General features: G+C 38.1%; 1 protein-coding gene across 1 annotated transcript; it reads left to right on the top strand.

Annotated features, from left to right (window-relative positions):
* Positions 1-3,839: 3,839 nt before the first annotated feature.
* LOC104605292 (small ribosomal subunit protein eS24z) lies at positions 3,840-14,967 on the top strand. The gene is made up of 6 exons (XM_010270010.3): positions 3,840-3,981; positions 8,768-8,846; positions 8,965-9,006; positions 9,151-9,321; positions 14,501-14,587; positions 14,693-14,967. Exons 2-6 carry the CDS (start codon positions 8,772-8,774, stop codon positions 14,732-14,734), a joined length of 417 nt encoding a protein of 138 aa, XP_010268312.1. The 5' UTR covers positions 3,840-3,981; positions 8,768-8,771; the 3' UTR covers positions 14,735-14,967.
* The last annotated feature ends 305 nt before the right edge of the window (positions 14,968-15,272 follow it).

Raw genomic sequence — 15,272 nt, 5'->3', positions numbered from 1 at the left:
ATCCATTGTATGGATGCCAAAAAGGTTGCGGAATGGGTGGGCGAATTTCAAAAATTTCCTACCTTCTTCCAACTGGGAATCATATTCCCTAAATTTAGAATACAATATTCAAGGATCCTACCTGAACCATAATCGAACCAGATCTGAACCAAAAGACAATGAAGGAATTATACCTGATCCAGAGAAACAATATCTCCCAAAGTTGGTGTTCACGCCCAAAGATGACACCAAGATCCGCTCTTGCTGAAGATGACACAGCAATATGTGGAACGGAACCAGCAGAGTGCGTCCCACACACTGAATCCTTCAAAAGAATCCTCTGGAACACTGAGCACCGAACCTTTTTAGTTCTTTGATATCAAGAACTGATTTCTTGATTTCTTTTCTTCAAAGATCGAATCTTTTCAGAGAATGGCGGCGGCTGGAGGAGAATTCTTAAGATGAAGATGGCGAAAAATGCTTCTCTTCTCTCTGGAATGTGTATGAGATCCTATCTCAATTCGTAGGATGATTTCTTGCTCAAAAACCCTAGGTTCGAATTCTCTTGTCTCTCTCTTAGGGTTTCTCCTATTTTCTTCTTGATTAAGAAATCTCCTAATTAGGAGTTATCCCAATCGAAATCAGCATCTAGATGGGGATGATCTTAATCCTATCTGCAGATTAGGTTAGATAACTCCTGATCTTATCAAGAGATTACCATATTCAAATCTGATTTGAATTTAGTCTCCCAGAGTGGATTAGGTTAAAGGCCCAATCCTTTTGCTAACCTTAATCTCAGATCCGCCCGTAAAGTGGGTGATCATATCAGCCCAGTTCGAAATGGGCTTTTGGCCCATTAAATAATCAGTGCTTAATTAGTTTCCAATCTGCTGCCCAGTTGGGATTCTTTGTATGGCGTGGGACCCAAGCATTGATCTACACACCAACCACATGGGTTTGACCCAGCCTTTATTACAAGGCCTAACCGAATTCACTGAGAAGCCCAATGAACCCCTAAGCCCATCATATGGACCCTATGGGCCCAACACTTACATTAAGTGGTCCCTGGGCCAAGCCATCTTATAAAAACCCAGAGACTGTGTACAGGTGCAAGATTAGCCCATCAGGTATTATCCTAAATGGCCTTACACTTAACCTCTCAGCCCATAATGATCAAGCACTGCCCGACAAGAGAGGACCTCTCCCTCGGCTGCAAGGAACAGTGTTGCACTCTCCATTCACATGGATCCCGGGAATTAAAACCATTTGCAAACATTTTGAAACCTATATATATATATATATATCAAATATAAATTTTGCAAAACAAAATTCCAACAATTGAAATCAACTGCCAGTAGTTTGGTTTCCATCAGAGAGAGTGCATTCCCGATCATTACCTTTGTCCGACAATGGGGCTGATCCTGTCACTATGATCACCCACTCAGATGAATTCTCAGACTGCCCCAACATGCCCAGGTTTTGACCCCCGCTAAGGATCTCACTGATTGGCATATCAAAGATAGCCCGATCCGATACCTAGTGAAGTATCATAATCGAGTCTAGGGGTCAGGTGTAAGTTTCCAGTTTTGTCCATCTGTCTCCAAGGTCCAGGGCAATACTGGAAATCTGGTCCGGTTCATGGATTTGAGCAATCCCACACTGCAAGTGCCTTGGGTCTTACCCTAGTGGCCGAGACAGGCCATCCCAACACTTGGCGGCACACCAGTATCAGCCTTGGCTGGATAAATCTCCCCAGACTTTTCCAATGGCTGTGAATATTTAAAACTAACACGAGTCTCAATGAGTGTCCAGTTTTAGGGTCTTACACAAAATCAATCCAAACAACATGAATCAAACATGCACTTTATTTATTTACACTAAATGTCAAAAGTACATCAAATCAGATTGAATCTAAGGGCATACAAAACTGTCTAACAAATTTCACATTGAGTTCTTGCTTGGTTAGGTGTAGAGAGCATGCTTAAATCTTATGTTTGTATATTACAACAATCATGTAATGTTTTCACTAGCCTTTGCCCAATTCAAATTGACTTAGTGCCTAAGCTTTCAACTTCTTTGTGCCTATTTTGATATCATTATAATGTTTTGTATTGTCTTTTGTTTTCTACTGAAGTTTTATTGTTTAGAATCCTCCATGGAGGGTATTTAATATTTCAACCCATATGCTTACTAGTATGAAGATTAGAGGAGAATTAGAAAATGGATTTGGAAGAGATCCCTCCATCATCTTACTTCCCCCTTGACATTTTTCAATAAAGCATTACATGTAAGAGGTTCTTGAACAAAGAGAATGGGAGGAGATCTCACCTTCTTCTCCTTGCTTCAATAGAATTCTTAGAAGAGCCTTAATGGGCAAAAAAGTTCAAGAATCTAGGGCTGAGGATTCAGTTTATTTAGTTAAAAACCGAATTTTTAAAACTAAACTAAAAAAATAAAAACCAAAACTGAAATTTAGAAAAATTGAAATAACCAAAAATCGAAAATTTTGGTTAAAATTGAATTATAATAATATATACTCTATTATATATATTATAATATATAATATATATTATATATTATAAAATATATATTATGAATTAAATTTCAGTATATTATATATTAATATATAATATATTATATATTACATATAATAATAAGAAGTTTGGTTAATTCGGTTAACTGAAATTTTAATTCTAAAAACCGAAACCGAAAACCAAATCAGTCAAAAAACCGAATTAACCGAATTGATTTATCCAAAAATTGAAAAACCGGAATTTTCAGTTCGGTTTTAACCGATCAGTGCTCACCGAGGTTCAAAATATTGATACGCCCGAGATGCCAGTAGGGGCATATCGGAGGTTTTGATACTCGTTTTTTACCTTTTTTTATTTTTTTTCCAAACTGGTTTAGGGAAGCCGGTCTAGGACCCCTCCATCCTCTGAACTGGTCAGACCCCCGATACACCCATTGTTGGGACGTATCGGAAGGGTCCCGGAATGATACGTATCAGTCAATACGGGCCGATACGTAACGATACTTTAAACCTTGGAGCTCACCCCTACAAGAATATAAATAACTACTCACAATGTAGGGTGTTTACAACACAAAGAACTGAAATCAAAGTGTTTAAAATTAAATTTCAAACCTTTTTTAAATATTTTCTTTTTTAATCACAACGAGATTGGGATCAAGAGGCTTGATAATCTGATTGAACGAGGATGTAGCGAGATCCTTCCGATTACAACCTACATCACAATCTTAAATATAAAAGATCGGGCTTGAATCTTAATTGGATCGAATCGTCGGAGTACATCCAAATTTGGATCCAATTATTAATTGGATGGTTTACTAAAAAATAATATGAAAAATATATGATATCCAAAAAATGTTTGATCAATCAACTAGAATTATAAATGTGATAGCCGATCAGGTGTTATTTATCAAAATTTATGAATGGATTTTGATTGATGAAAATTCTTTTCATATCATATATTTCTCCATCATAGATTTTCTAATGGATTTTATAATTCAATCCATCTAAAAAATCTGAATCCCACTGTACAAGTGGAATGAATCCTGACCGTGATGTCAAATCCACGGGTAGGATGCTATAATCCTATAATTTTAGATTTGTGGATTGCTATCTACTTATCCTAATGTTTAATTGGATGAATCTGTTTATTCTATTCATATATTACCTTCCGAATTCGAGAAAGATGGATCGGACTCCGAATCGGGACTATTGATAACTTTGATCAAATCATCAACGTTACCGAACTGTGATGACTTGATCCGATATCTCTTTATCTTAAAATCCAACGGTTCAGGTTACAAACTGAAAATATCATAAACCCTAACGACGACAATGGTTTTTCCCTTCCCTCAAAATCCTCTACTGCTGTTTTGAGCAGAGACGAAGGACCGAGGGCTGGAACCGAATAATCGAAAGGGCGGGAAGAATAGGAGTTTTCTCTGCAATTCCCCACCAAAAAATCCCTAGAGGTGCGTTCCTTCCGTCATCCTCTTCCTCCTGTTCTTCTTTTCCTTCACGCTGTTGTTGGAAGATATATGCTTTTACTTTGGATCTTTCGTTTTCTGTTTGATTGGTTAGCTTCTATGCACAAGTGAAGTAGTATAATTCTAGAATTATTTGGATTTACGCGTTGTTCTGTTATGATTAATTGAATCCTCTATACAAAAGGGTGTAATCGAAGATCCTATAGGCTTGGATTTTGTTATTGTTCTTGTTGTTGTTTCTGTTGTTTAAATTCTTGTTGAGTTCGCTAAATTACCTACCCACTGAAGACATGCATCGATAAGAACTTTTGCTTCTATTCCAACGGTACTTCCGAGATTGGCAGTTCAACTAATCCTTGATGTCTGGAATTAAATAGAAACCCACTAAAACTGTTGTGGTTATAGATACCCACTTCCAAGCTTTTGGCGCAGCCAACTTTGGGTAACAAGATGAATCGGCATATGGCTCTAGTTGCTAGTTACTGTAAAAGCTTAGCTCTTCTGAGTCACAAACATCCGAGGGTTGTAATGACTCTTACCTCGGGGTGATGTCTCAACTAGTTGAGGAGCTAATTGTAAAAGCGGCTTCTCAGAAAGCCATTGCTCCATTCCAATTGGCTGTTGGCTCGCTATGATGTCTACAATACTTCGCTATGACGAATCTGGCATAGGCCCCTAATTGCTAGTTACTGTAAAAGCCTAGCTCTTCTGAGTCACAAACTGCCGAGGGTTGTAATGACTCTTACCTCGGGAGAATGTCTCAACTAATTGAGGAGCTAATAGTAAAAGCGGCATCTCAGAAAGCCATTGCTCCATTTCAATTGGTTCTTGGCTCACTATGATGTCTATAATATGATGAATCAGCATAAGCCTCTAGTTGCTTGTTACTTTAAAAGCTTAGCTCTTCTGAGTCACAAACTGCCGAGGGTTGTAATGACTCTTACCTCGGGATGATGTCTCAACTAGTTGAGGAGCTAATGGTAAAAGCGACCTCAGAAAGCCATTGCTCCATTCCAATTGGCTCTTGTCTCGCTATGATGTCTATAATGCCTCGCTATGATGAATCTGGCATAGGCCCCTAATTGCTAGTTACTGTAAATGCTTAGCTCTTCTGAGTCACAAACTGCCGAGGGTTGCAATGACTCTTACCTTGGGAGATTGTCTCAACTAATTGAGGAGCTGATAATAAAAGCGGCATCTCAGAAAGCCATTGCTCCATTTCAATTGGCTCTTGGCTCGCTATGATGTCTATAATATGATGAATCGGCATAGGCCTCTAGTTGCTAGTTACTGTAAAAGCTTAGCTCATCTAAGTCACAAACTGCCGAGGGTTGTAGTGACTCTTACCTCGGGAGAATATCTCAACTAGTTGAGGAGCTAATAGTAAAAGTGACATCTCAGAAAGCCATTGCTCCATTTCAATTGGCTTTTGGCTCGCTATGATGAATATAATAGATCACTATGATGAATTGACATAGGCCCCTAGTTGCTAGTTACTGTGAAATCTTAGCTTTTCTGAGTCACAAACTGCCGAGGGTTGTAATGATTCCTACCTTGGGAGAATGTCTCTACCAGTTGAGGACCTAATAGTAAAAGTGGCATCTCAGAAAGCCATTGCTCCACTTCAATTGGTTCTTGGCTCGCTATGATGTCTATAATACCTCATCCTTCTAGTGTTTTGAGTGCTTGCGTTATTGTCAATCATGCTTATTTCTCTTAACAAGTTACATTTGATGGAAACTATATTACAGGCATGGTGGCAGGATTTTTTAATTTGGGCTGGTAAAATGTGTGCCTATATAGACAATTTCATTAGGCTGAGTTTGGGACCTGTAGATTGTGCTGAATGTTTCCAGACTGACTTAAATTCTAGTAATTTGTAAACCTTGAGGAAATGTGTGAGTTGGTGGGGAATCTGATTGTAAAAGTAGCATTTCAGAAAGCCATTGCTGTACTTAAATCAGCTATTGGCTAGCTATGATGCCTACTTTCCCATTTGGTTTGACATTAAATCTAAATAGACAATATGTACTTTACACATGCCTTTTTCTCTGTTACTGATTTCAATCTTTCCTAATTTATTTGAGTTATTTATTATTTATATCTGTTGAAGTAATGGTTTTGATTCTGTGATTTGAATTGTATCTTGTACTTATTTATTTCTTTTTTTTTGGGCTGAGCTGATCTTTTTCACCAGGGTAGTTAGTTGTTGAGATGCCTGAGTTTAGAGTTAAATGAAAGAGTAGTTATCAAAGCATCAATTAATTGTCAACTAGTTGACTGGCTAGTCAATGGAGGGCCATACTGATTGCATCACTATCTAGTTGGTAGATACTCATGGAGTCATCTAGAATGACTAAGGATCAACTAGGTTGGCTAAGAGAAATCACAATCATTTTTTAAGCTTTGTTTGTTTGTATCTTTAATTTTTTGAAAAAATATAGAATATATCTATATTTAATACTGTTGTTTTAAATATTTGTGATTGAACATGATTAGATGGTGATACATAAAATAGAAAATAGGCATAAGATGGTGATATATAAAATAGAAAATAGGCATAAGATGGTGATATATAAAATAGAAAATAGGCATAAAATAAACGAAGGGAGTGGAGGAGTTCTTTTAAGTTATTTTAATTGGTTGGAATTCTTTTAAGTTTTCTCTTAATCAGTGGTGTGTCGGCAAGGAGTTACCACAAACAAAGGGTATACTTAATGGCCAAGGTCGCTCTTTCTTTGAGAGAAAAAGGCTTTGATTCCCTATCGTAGCCTACCCAGCCAAACTTTTCTCTGTTTGCAAAACTGTAAACTAAATGTTTAGTGTTCTTTCTTTTTCCATAGGGTAAATTGCTGAAACATCCCCTGAAGATTCTGGTTGTTGCTGAAACCTCCCTTGAAGTTTGATAATTGCAATCACCTCTCCTGAACTTTCTGACATAGTTACAAATAGACCCCCTCTGGTACAATCTTCTCAAAAGAAGCATGAAAATGCCAAAAAATGCCCATGTGACTACTTTTAGCAAAAATGTTTATTTTCCAAATTTCCTCTTTCATATGAATCACTACCTGAAACCCTTCCAATCTCATTTTGAAATTGATTTATTTTCCAAATTTGCCTTTCATATCAATCACTAAAAGGTGTTGCAAGCATAAATTCTCTTTTTTGTTGTTCATAAAGTTTGTATTTTTTTCTGTAGAAACCATCCTTGATAGTAACTGCATGGGTATTTTGGACATTTTGTGGCTCTTTGTTTGAGGATTCTAACAGAGGGGGCCTACTTGTAACTGTATCAGAAAGTTTAGGGGAGGTGATTGCAATTACTAAACTTCATGGGAAGTTTCAGCACTGGTCAGAAATTTCAGGGGGGTTTCAGCAATTTACCCTTTTCCATAAGTGTATTCTATATCAACTTATGAGAGAATGTTCAATAATCTAAATTTAGAAGATATCTCTTTTTATTGACTAGTCCCTGTGGGCACCAATCAGTCATCACATCAATTAGAGAGGCCATTTTTTTGAGGAAATAGAGGGGCCAAAATGATAGTCCTTCTTTCAGCATTGATTACATTGTCAAAAGAGCTCAAGAGTCTGTGGCCGAGGAACTAGGGGTAAGGTTTGCATGCTGTAATTGGTTTTAATTTTGCTGTGTGGCTTGTGGAGGTGGGCCAAAGGATTTTTTTAGTATGTTTAGTTTGTTGTAACTTATGCTGGCTAGTTTTTTGGGAAGTTTCAGCACTGGTCAGAAATTTCAGGGGGGTTTCAGCAATTTACCCTTTTCCATAAGTGTATTCTATATCAACTTATGAGAGAATGTTCAATAATCTAAATTTAGAAGATATCTCTTTTTATTGACTAGTCCCTGTGGGCACCAATCAGTCATCACATCAATTAGAGAGGCCATTTTTTTGAGGAAATAGAGGGGCCAAAATGATAGTCCTTCTTTCAGCATTGATTACATTGTCAAAAGAGCTCAAGAGTCTGTGGCCGAGGAACTAGGGGTAAGGTTTGCATGCTGTAATTGGTTTTAATTTTGCTGTGTGGCTTGTGGAGGTGGGCCAAAGGATTTTTTTAGTATGTTTAGTTTGTTGTAACTTATGCTGGCTAGTTTTTTGGCTGTTTGTGAGATGTCAATAAGATTAGACAGTGGGTAGTTGAGGTGTTAATTTGCTTGGGCTGTAAAGTCCATTTGGTGGCAGTGGTTTGGCTTTTCTCTTGGTTTTCTGAGTTTAGGCACGATTTGGAGTTTTGCTCTTGTACTTTCTTGGGTGATTTCTTATCACCCGTAATGTATATCCTTTTTCTGCATTTTATAAATTTTACTTTAAAATTTTAAATTTAGGGCTTTGAAGGTGGATGGATACTTAGTACAATGTCAAATATAGAAAGAAATTTTGCTACCTGAGATTCTCTTTGCCACTAACATGCCTGCTGAAATGACAGTTTTGGGAAATTCAATTATATGGTTTTTGACACCCAAATTCTAGAACTTTTAGCATCTCATTGTCACCTTTACTGAAGACAAAAAATTCAATCTTGAGGATTTGAATGGGTTTCATCCTGGCTGTTCTCATTTGGTCATTTTAGCACTGCTACTATGTTTTTAATACTTCATTAATAAAGTTTAGTTTTGATTGGTTATTGATAAAAACAGAGTTTCCATCCCATCAATTTCAGGGTTTTTTTTTTTTTTACTTTAGAATAGAAGCTAGGGTTGACTCTGCTATGTTTGGCCTTTGGTGTTTCTTAACCTGTTGGCTTTTGTTTCCAGAGTCATGGCAGACAGCAAAGCAGTTACTATCCGAACAAGGAAATTCATGACCAACAGGCTTCTCTCGAGGAAGCAGTTTGTTAGTCTTCTGCCCTTTTAATTCTTTGCTCTGATTCGATTCCCCATAAAAGGTATAGAGGGAAGTTTTAAAATCATATATTTCTAACTTTGTTGTTGGCATCTTTGTCTTAACACAGATAATTGATGTGCTGCATCCAGGGAGAGCAAACGTTTCAAAGGTATAGTTTCTTTTATTTCCTCTTATCTATAATTGTTGTGTTTATATGACTGACACTTGTTTTTTTCACTCCTTTGAATTGTTTTGTTCAATTGATAATCTGATCTTCTCTATTTTATTTTGTTTTTTTTTTCTCATTCTGAAGGCTGAGCTAAAGGAGAAATTGGCAAGGATGTACGAGGTCAAAGATCCAAATGGTATCTTTGTTTTCAAGTTCAGGACCCATTTTGGAGGGGGGAAGTCTACTGGATTTGGGCTGATTTATGATTCTGTTGAAAGTGCAAAGAAGTATGAGCCAAAGTATAGGCTCATCAGGGTAATTTGAACTCCTTGCTAGTTAATACAAGTTAGCGTTCATTTTTATGTGGTTCCCATTGTCGTACCTATTTCTTGTATATTTTTAGTTGATAGAGGCATTCTATGGTGATTTTTGGAGCTCCTTCTTCCCCCCTCAAATGCCACCTTTGTTTCCATGTTCAGGAGTCAGGTCCCAATTTGGATGAGAGGAATCTACTGGATTTGGGTGATTCTGTTTCATGATTGTTTCCTTGCATCCAAACACTTTCTATGCTTAATGTTTTAACCATATTGGTTTACCTACCTCATTAATATTAACTCTTGGTTCATGCTCAAGTTTTTTTTCAGTAATTGAACTGAAAAATGTTTTACTAAATAGAATATATTTTGTTTGTTTAAATAATGATAAGAAGGAATGTATATTTTTTATATTACTGTATAAAGGATCTTAAAAACTGAAAGCAACATCTAAACTTAACCATTATTCACTTTTTCGGTTTTGTTGTTGATGTTCAGTCAATGCCCAGTAGAACTAAGGTGCTTGTGAAATTTACTTTACACTTGAACATCTAGTTTAGGGTGACTGAACTGTTCAGGAATGACAAAAGGCAGATGGTGTGTATACCAGAAGGAAAGGAAAAATGGGGTGGTTGCAGTTCACAGAAGCTTTAGATGGATACAAATAGGGGAAATGGTTTTGTTCATTTGATAACAAGGCCCCATTAGGCTCCAATTTGCTTTTTATGGCTGGATTTTCAAAACTAATTGAGTTCAAACGAACAACTATGATGGGTGGAGCTTTATCCTACGTGGATGCACTAAGGGGGGAGAAATAAAATAGGAGGGAAACCATTGAACTGGGGGTGAACTGACAGGTTGGCTTGACATCCAGGCTGACTCCATGCACGTGTAGGAGAGGGGGAGGGGCACTGGGAGATGCTAAGTATGGTCAAGCATTCCTCATCATTACAAGATAAGCCCAACCCTCAGTATACAAGATCGAAGGAAGCTTGGAGGGACGATGATGATGATGATGGGCATTGGATTAGTTGTGGTGACTCTAAAGAAGAAAGCAACTCTGAAGACGAATCTAGCATTGGAAGTGTTGAAGGTACAATCCAAGTCTGTTTGGACAATGAAGATGATCTTCACCTTGATTCTTTGTTTGCGGTGGAGAAGATCAATTATACTCGGTGCAAAGAGGGTTCTGATGGCAGAGGTAACAAGCAGGACTTGCAAGGGGAGAAAGATTCACGAGAGGCTTATATCAAAGAGGTGGAAAGGGATAGGGGAGTGCGGCTGCAAGATAGTGTCTTAAACCATCCAGTCCAGGTCCAACATGATACCATTTGTAATCAAGAGGAAAAGAGACTTCTCTTACTTGAGCAGCAAGAACAAGGTGTCCGGATGGTGGAATCACATGGGAACCAAAAAATTTCATTGGAAACTCCTAGGGGAACAAAGCCAGAGTTGGAATAGTCTAATGCAACTATGGAACCTTCTCAACTTGGTACAATTGATTCTGTAGGTTTGGGTAATCTTATTCTGGAGCAGGGAAACAAAGGAATTGCAATTTCATTCCCTGTTGTGCCTATCTCTCCACCTTCTGGTAACCCCTATAACACTGGTGTCTTAGATTTTGATAATAGTCTTTCATCTAATGTTACTGCAGATTTACCAACTCCCATCCTTGGTTCAAAAGAGATCATGGTAGTGCCTGTTGGTGGTGAGACTGCTGTAGGGGAAGAATCAGAGGGAGGTGTGAATGCCAACGTTGAACTCAGAATGGAGATGTCAGGGGAAAGAGAGAGAAATAGAGGGTGCGGTGAAGGGTAAGGAAACAGTAGGGAAGAAGGAGTTGGTTGAAAAAAGAGACTCAAAAGAATATGGAAGTGTAGAACTTGAGGGACTTGAACAAAGGAAAGGGGAAGGTATTTAGTTCTGAAGAGGACAAAACAAGAGAAGGTTTACAGAAGTTAGAGAACCCGGTGGTGGATCTAGCTGTTAGAATGAGCCTGAAAATAGATAAGTCTAAAGTGAACACTCAAACAAGGAAAGAAAAAGAAGGGGGGAGGTGGGAAGAGGAGGAGAGAATCAAATGAAGTTGAGAAACTCATCAATGATGTGGAAGGGCTAAGGAGACATAGAATTCAGTGCTAGGGGAGGAAGTAAGAAGGGAGGACTTTAGCAAGACAAAGATCAGGGACAACTTATTTGTGACTATGAAGATTATTAGTTCGAATGTGAGAGGACTAGAGAGTGCTATAAAGAGAGCAATCAAGGAAGTGATGAAGGAGAAACCTAATAGAGTGTTGATCCAGGAATCCAAAATTCAGGAGGTAGACAAAAAATGGGTCATGAGCTTTTGGGGAGAAAGAAATATTAATTGGAGTTTTGCTCCATCATGGGGAGCTTTGGAGGGAGGAAATGGTACGATGCATTGAAGAATTGGTGGGTAAATTTTCAGTTTCTGTTAAGTTGAAGAGTCTACCAGAGGGATATGAACGGGTTCTCATGAATTAGAGCCTTTCATTCCACCAGGCCTGAGAAAATGGCAATGATATGTCCTTGTTCCTCAAAACTCCCCCAACTCTAGAAGGGCCTAGGTTGCCTTGGCTGCTTCCATCAAAATTCAATTTGACAAAACCTTTGGGAGGGTAACCACTTTGAGAATGCTAACTCTTTCCTAGAAGAGCTCCTTGTCACCACAAAGGTCATCAAATGTAAAAAGTGAAAGGCTATCCGATGTTTTCAACCAATGAATGACCCAAGTCAACACACTTTCTTTCACCACCTCCTTGCTTCTCTCCATAAAAATTTCATGCATTTCTCCTTGCTTCTCATTTACAATATGCAGATGACACCCTTATATTTCTGGATGCCTCAGTTAATCAGGTGCTGAATCTGAGGGCAATTATTTCTAACTTTGAGCTGTTGACAGGTTTGGAAATTAATTTATCTAAGAGTGTCCTGAAAGGGGTAGGAGAGAGAAGTCGAGGAGTTGGAGTCTGCTGAAGCATTTGAGTGCAGAATCAGGGAACTCCCATTTTCCTATTTGGGAAGGCCCATTGGTGGCAATTCTGCTTCCATCATAATCTGGAATTCAGTCATTGAAAGAGTAGAGAGGAGGTTGGATGGGTGGAAGACGAGATATTTATCCTTGGGGGGAAGGGCAACCCTTATAAAAAGTGTGTTATTAAGGCCTACATATTATTTATCCTTGCTGAGACTTCCACAAAAAATTTCAGGGAGAATGGAAAAGATCTAGAGGGATTTTTTATGGGAACGGGTGGAGTGAGGGAGGGGTAAAAAGCTCCACCTAGTTAAGTGGGATAAGGTGTGTAGACCCAAAAGAGGGGGTTCGAGTAAGGAGGAAAGCTCTCTATGGAGGAGGGTGATGGTTATCAAATATGGGGTGATGTGATTTGGGTGGGAGTCGGAGTCATGGGAAGTTAACTCTTCATATGGGACGAGTCTTTGGAAAGGAATTATGATTCGTGTGATTAATGAAGCCCCTTCTCCAAGAACATTCAGAGTTCTTTCTCGTCTTAGCGAAATATTTCAGTCATATTCCATTAGTAAAGTTATGATCCTTGGAAATAGAGATATGGTTCATGTGATGGTGTATTGACCATTGAGTCTGTAAGTTCATAGTCTCTTGGCAATCTCTGTACACAATGATTTCTGCACTAAGATCATTGTTGTTGACAAGTGTAGCCATATGAGTATTATTAATTTGATTTGACCAATCATTTAGAAATTAGTCAATACTTGTCACCATAAGGTCCATAACGAAGTGCAAGCATTGATTGCTCAAATATTTGAGGTTTGGTGTGCTCTGTGTGGTTATTAGATATTGGTTTTCATTAGAATAATTTTTAGTTAAAGGTTGATTTGATTCGGGAGGTTTCTTTATTTTCTCTTTGCCCCTTATTTGTATTCTTTTGTCTTCTATAGTTCGTCTCATATGAACTGAGTTTCCTTTGAAGGAGCCCAAGTGCTTCATGTAGAGGAGTTAGTTCTATCGTGGGGGGTTATTACTATTTCTGGAGTAATGCCTGGTTAGATGATAGATGTCCTATTGGAGTTATGCTCATCTGTTTGGAGTAGAGGATAGAGATGCCTTAGACCAAGGTAACATGGACAACATGTCAAAAAGGTGGCTGTCACACAATTGATTGGTGCCCTTGACAGATTCAAGAATAAACACTTTGTTATAACATGCTTGGACACTTGCATGAAAATAGTTCTGTATATTAAGACTTGGTAAGCCCTATGTGTTGCAATATGCTTGGTCCTATATATTGATTATTGAATATATGCTTTGACTCGAGGTCCTATACACATTGAAGTCACTCTGCCCCGGCACATGTAGTTCCACCTTGATAGATGTCTATGATCTGTCTTGATGCCACCTTTGTGGTAACTCCGTTAATTAGAAAAGATTTTGGTTTGCTGGTATGAGAAAACCTCATTGGCTATTTGTACACCCTTGACGTCTGTTCCATAAACCCAGTACCTTTTTTATTGACAGGGGGCTATGGTTCCTTCCAAGAGATACACCTGTTACAACAAATTAATTTTCTATGCTAAGTTGCTAACATAACAGCTTATCCTGAATGCCTACTCTCTCTTATAAACACGCGTTCATGCACACAAAAGCATACACTCAAATTAGGTTGTTTTTTCCTCTCTGCATGCCTCCCTGTAATGGTATTTCACTGGATTGATCTTTATCCTGTATGCGTTAACCTAGAACACGTCGTTTCTTTTTTCTTGCCAAATGTTCCTCGATATTATTTTTCACCTGAATTGTTTTGTTGTTGCTGGGAATACTAATGAATTGCAGTTCCTTTTTAGTTTTGTTGGTGGTGCATGATACAAGTCTGTTTATTGTGATGGTTGATGCGAAAATGTTGTATATTATGGTATTTATCTACTTGTCGTTATACTTGGCATGCTTAGCCATGGAATCTTCATCACACCTCAGTTCACAGCATCCATTTCAAGAACTGGGGAAGGGTCCAGTTTGTCTTATGTTAATGTTTCTGGTATAGTATTTGTTAGATGAGGCGACTGATATGATTAATGTTTTAGCTTCTGATTGTTTTCCATGTAGAAATATTGTTAAGGAAGAACTTGAGGACAACTTGAGTCCCCCCCTTCTCGCTAATAAATTTCATAACTTGTTTTTGTAGAATGGGCTAGCTACCAAGGTGGAGAAATCAAGGAAGCAGATGAAGGAAAGGAAGAACAGAGCCAAGAAAATCCGTGGAGTGAAGAAGGTGGGAAGGCACTTCTGCTCTATGTTTTCCTTCTAATTCACTCCCCCTCATTTTTCGCTTTATTGTTCCTTGGTGCTAAATTCTCTATTGACCTCTCTTTTTCAGACTAAGGCTGGAGATGCTGCCAAGGCAGGAAAGAAGAAATGAGACCAAGGAATTTTGTGCAATAAGAGCCTCAGCTTGCTGCTATCATTTTTCCTCCTTTTTTCCTTCTCTATTTTTGTTCTTTTTTATTTAATGAATATTTAGCTGAGTTCTGAATTCCTGAAATTTGTATTAGAGGCAGCTCTTGACACAATGAACATGCGAAGTCTAAATTGTGATTAGTTAGGGTTTTGCTGGCAATGTGATTTTGGATCCCTATCCGACGCTTTTGAACTTGGAATTAGTGTTTAGATTCTTTAGAAATGTGATCAAGCTGCCAATATAATGGCTCAAAAGTCCAAAGTGCTTAATTCTAAAGTGTTTGGATTGAGGACCCACCAGATTGGTTGTCGGATTTGATGCTTTCCGATGTTGCTTAATCCCAGATTCCCAAGTGTTTGGACTTTGGAACTGTATTGATAAATAACCGGACTGGTTAACAGCCGTATCCAAATTCATGAACTGCCTTTTGTTTTGATATGATCTTAATTATATGTAATAAGTTTGCCTTAATTTTGCTTAACCGCATCATGCTTCATAC

Source organism: Nelumbo nucifera, chromosome 1 (assembly GCF_055504915.1).
Source record: "Nelumbo nucifera cultivar China Antique chromosome 1, China Antique-T2T, whole genome shotgun sequence".
Classification (NCBI taxonomy): Eukaryota; Viridiplantae; Streptophyta; class Magnoliopsida; order Proteales; family Nelumbonaceae; genus Nelumbo; species Nelumbo nucifera.
The sequence above is the reverse complement of the archived record's forward strand: the minus strand, read 5'-3'. Positions and strand labels throughout refer to the sequence as shown.

Excerpts from the sequence above, each read along its gene's own strand:
- LOC104605292 (XM_010270010.3), top strand. The coding sequence starts at position 8,772 with ATGGCAGACAGCAAAGCAGTTACTATCCGAACAAGGAAATTCATGACC. Across the intron at positions 8,847-8,964 it reads TTCTCTCGAGGAAGCAGTTT|ATAATTGATGTGCTGCATCC; the intron begins GTTAGTCTTCTG and ends GTCTTAACACAG. Across the intron at positions 9,322-14,500 it reads CAAAGTATAGGCTCATCAGG|AATGGGCTAGCTACCAAGGT; the intron begins GTAATTTGAACT and ends TTGTTTTTGTAG.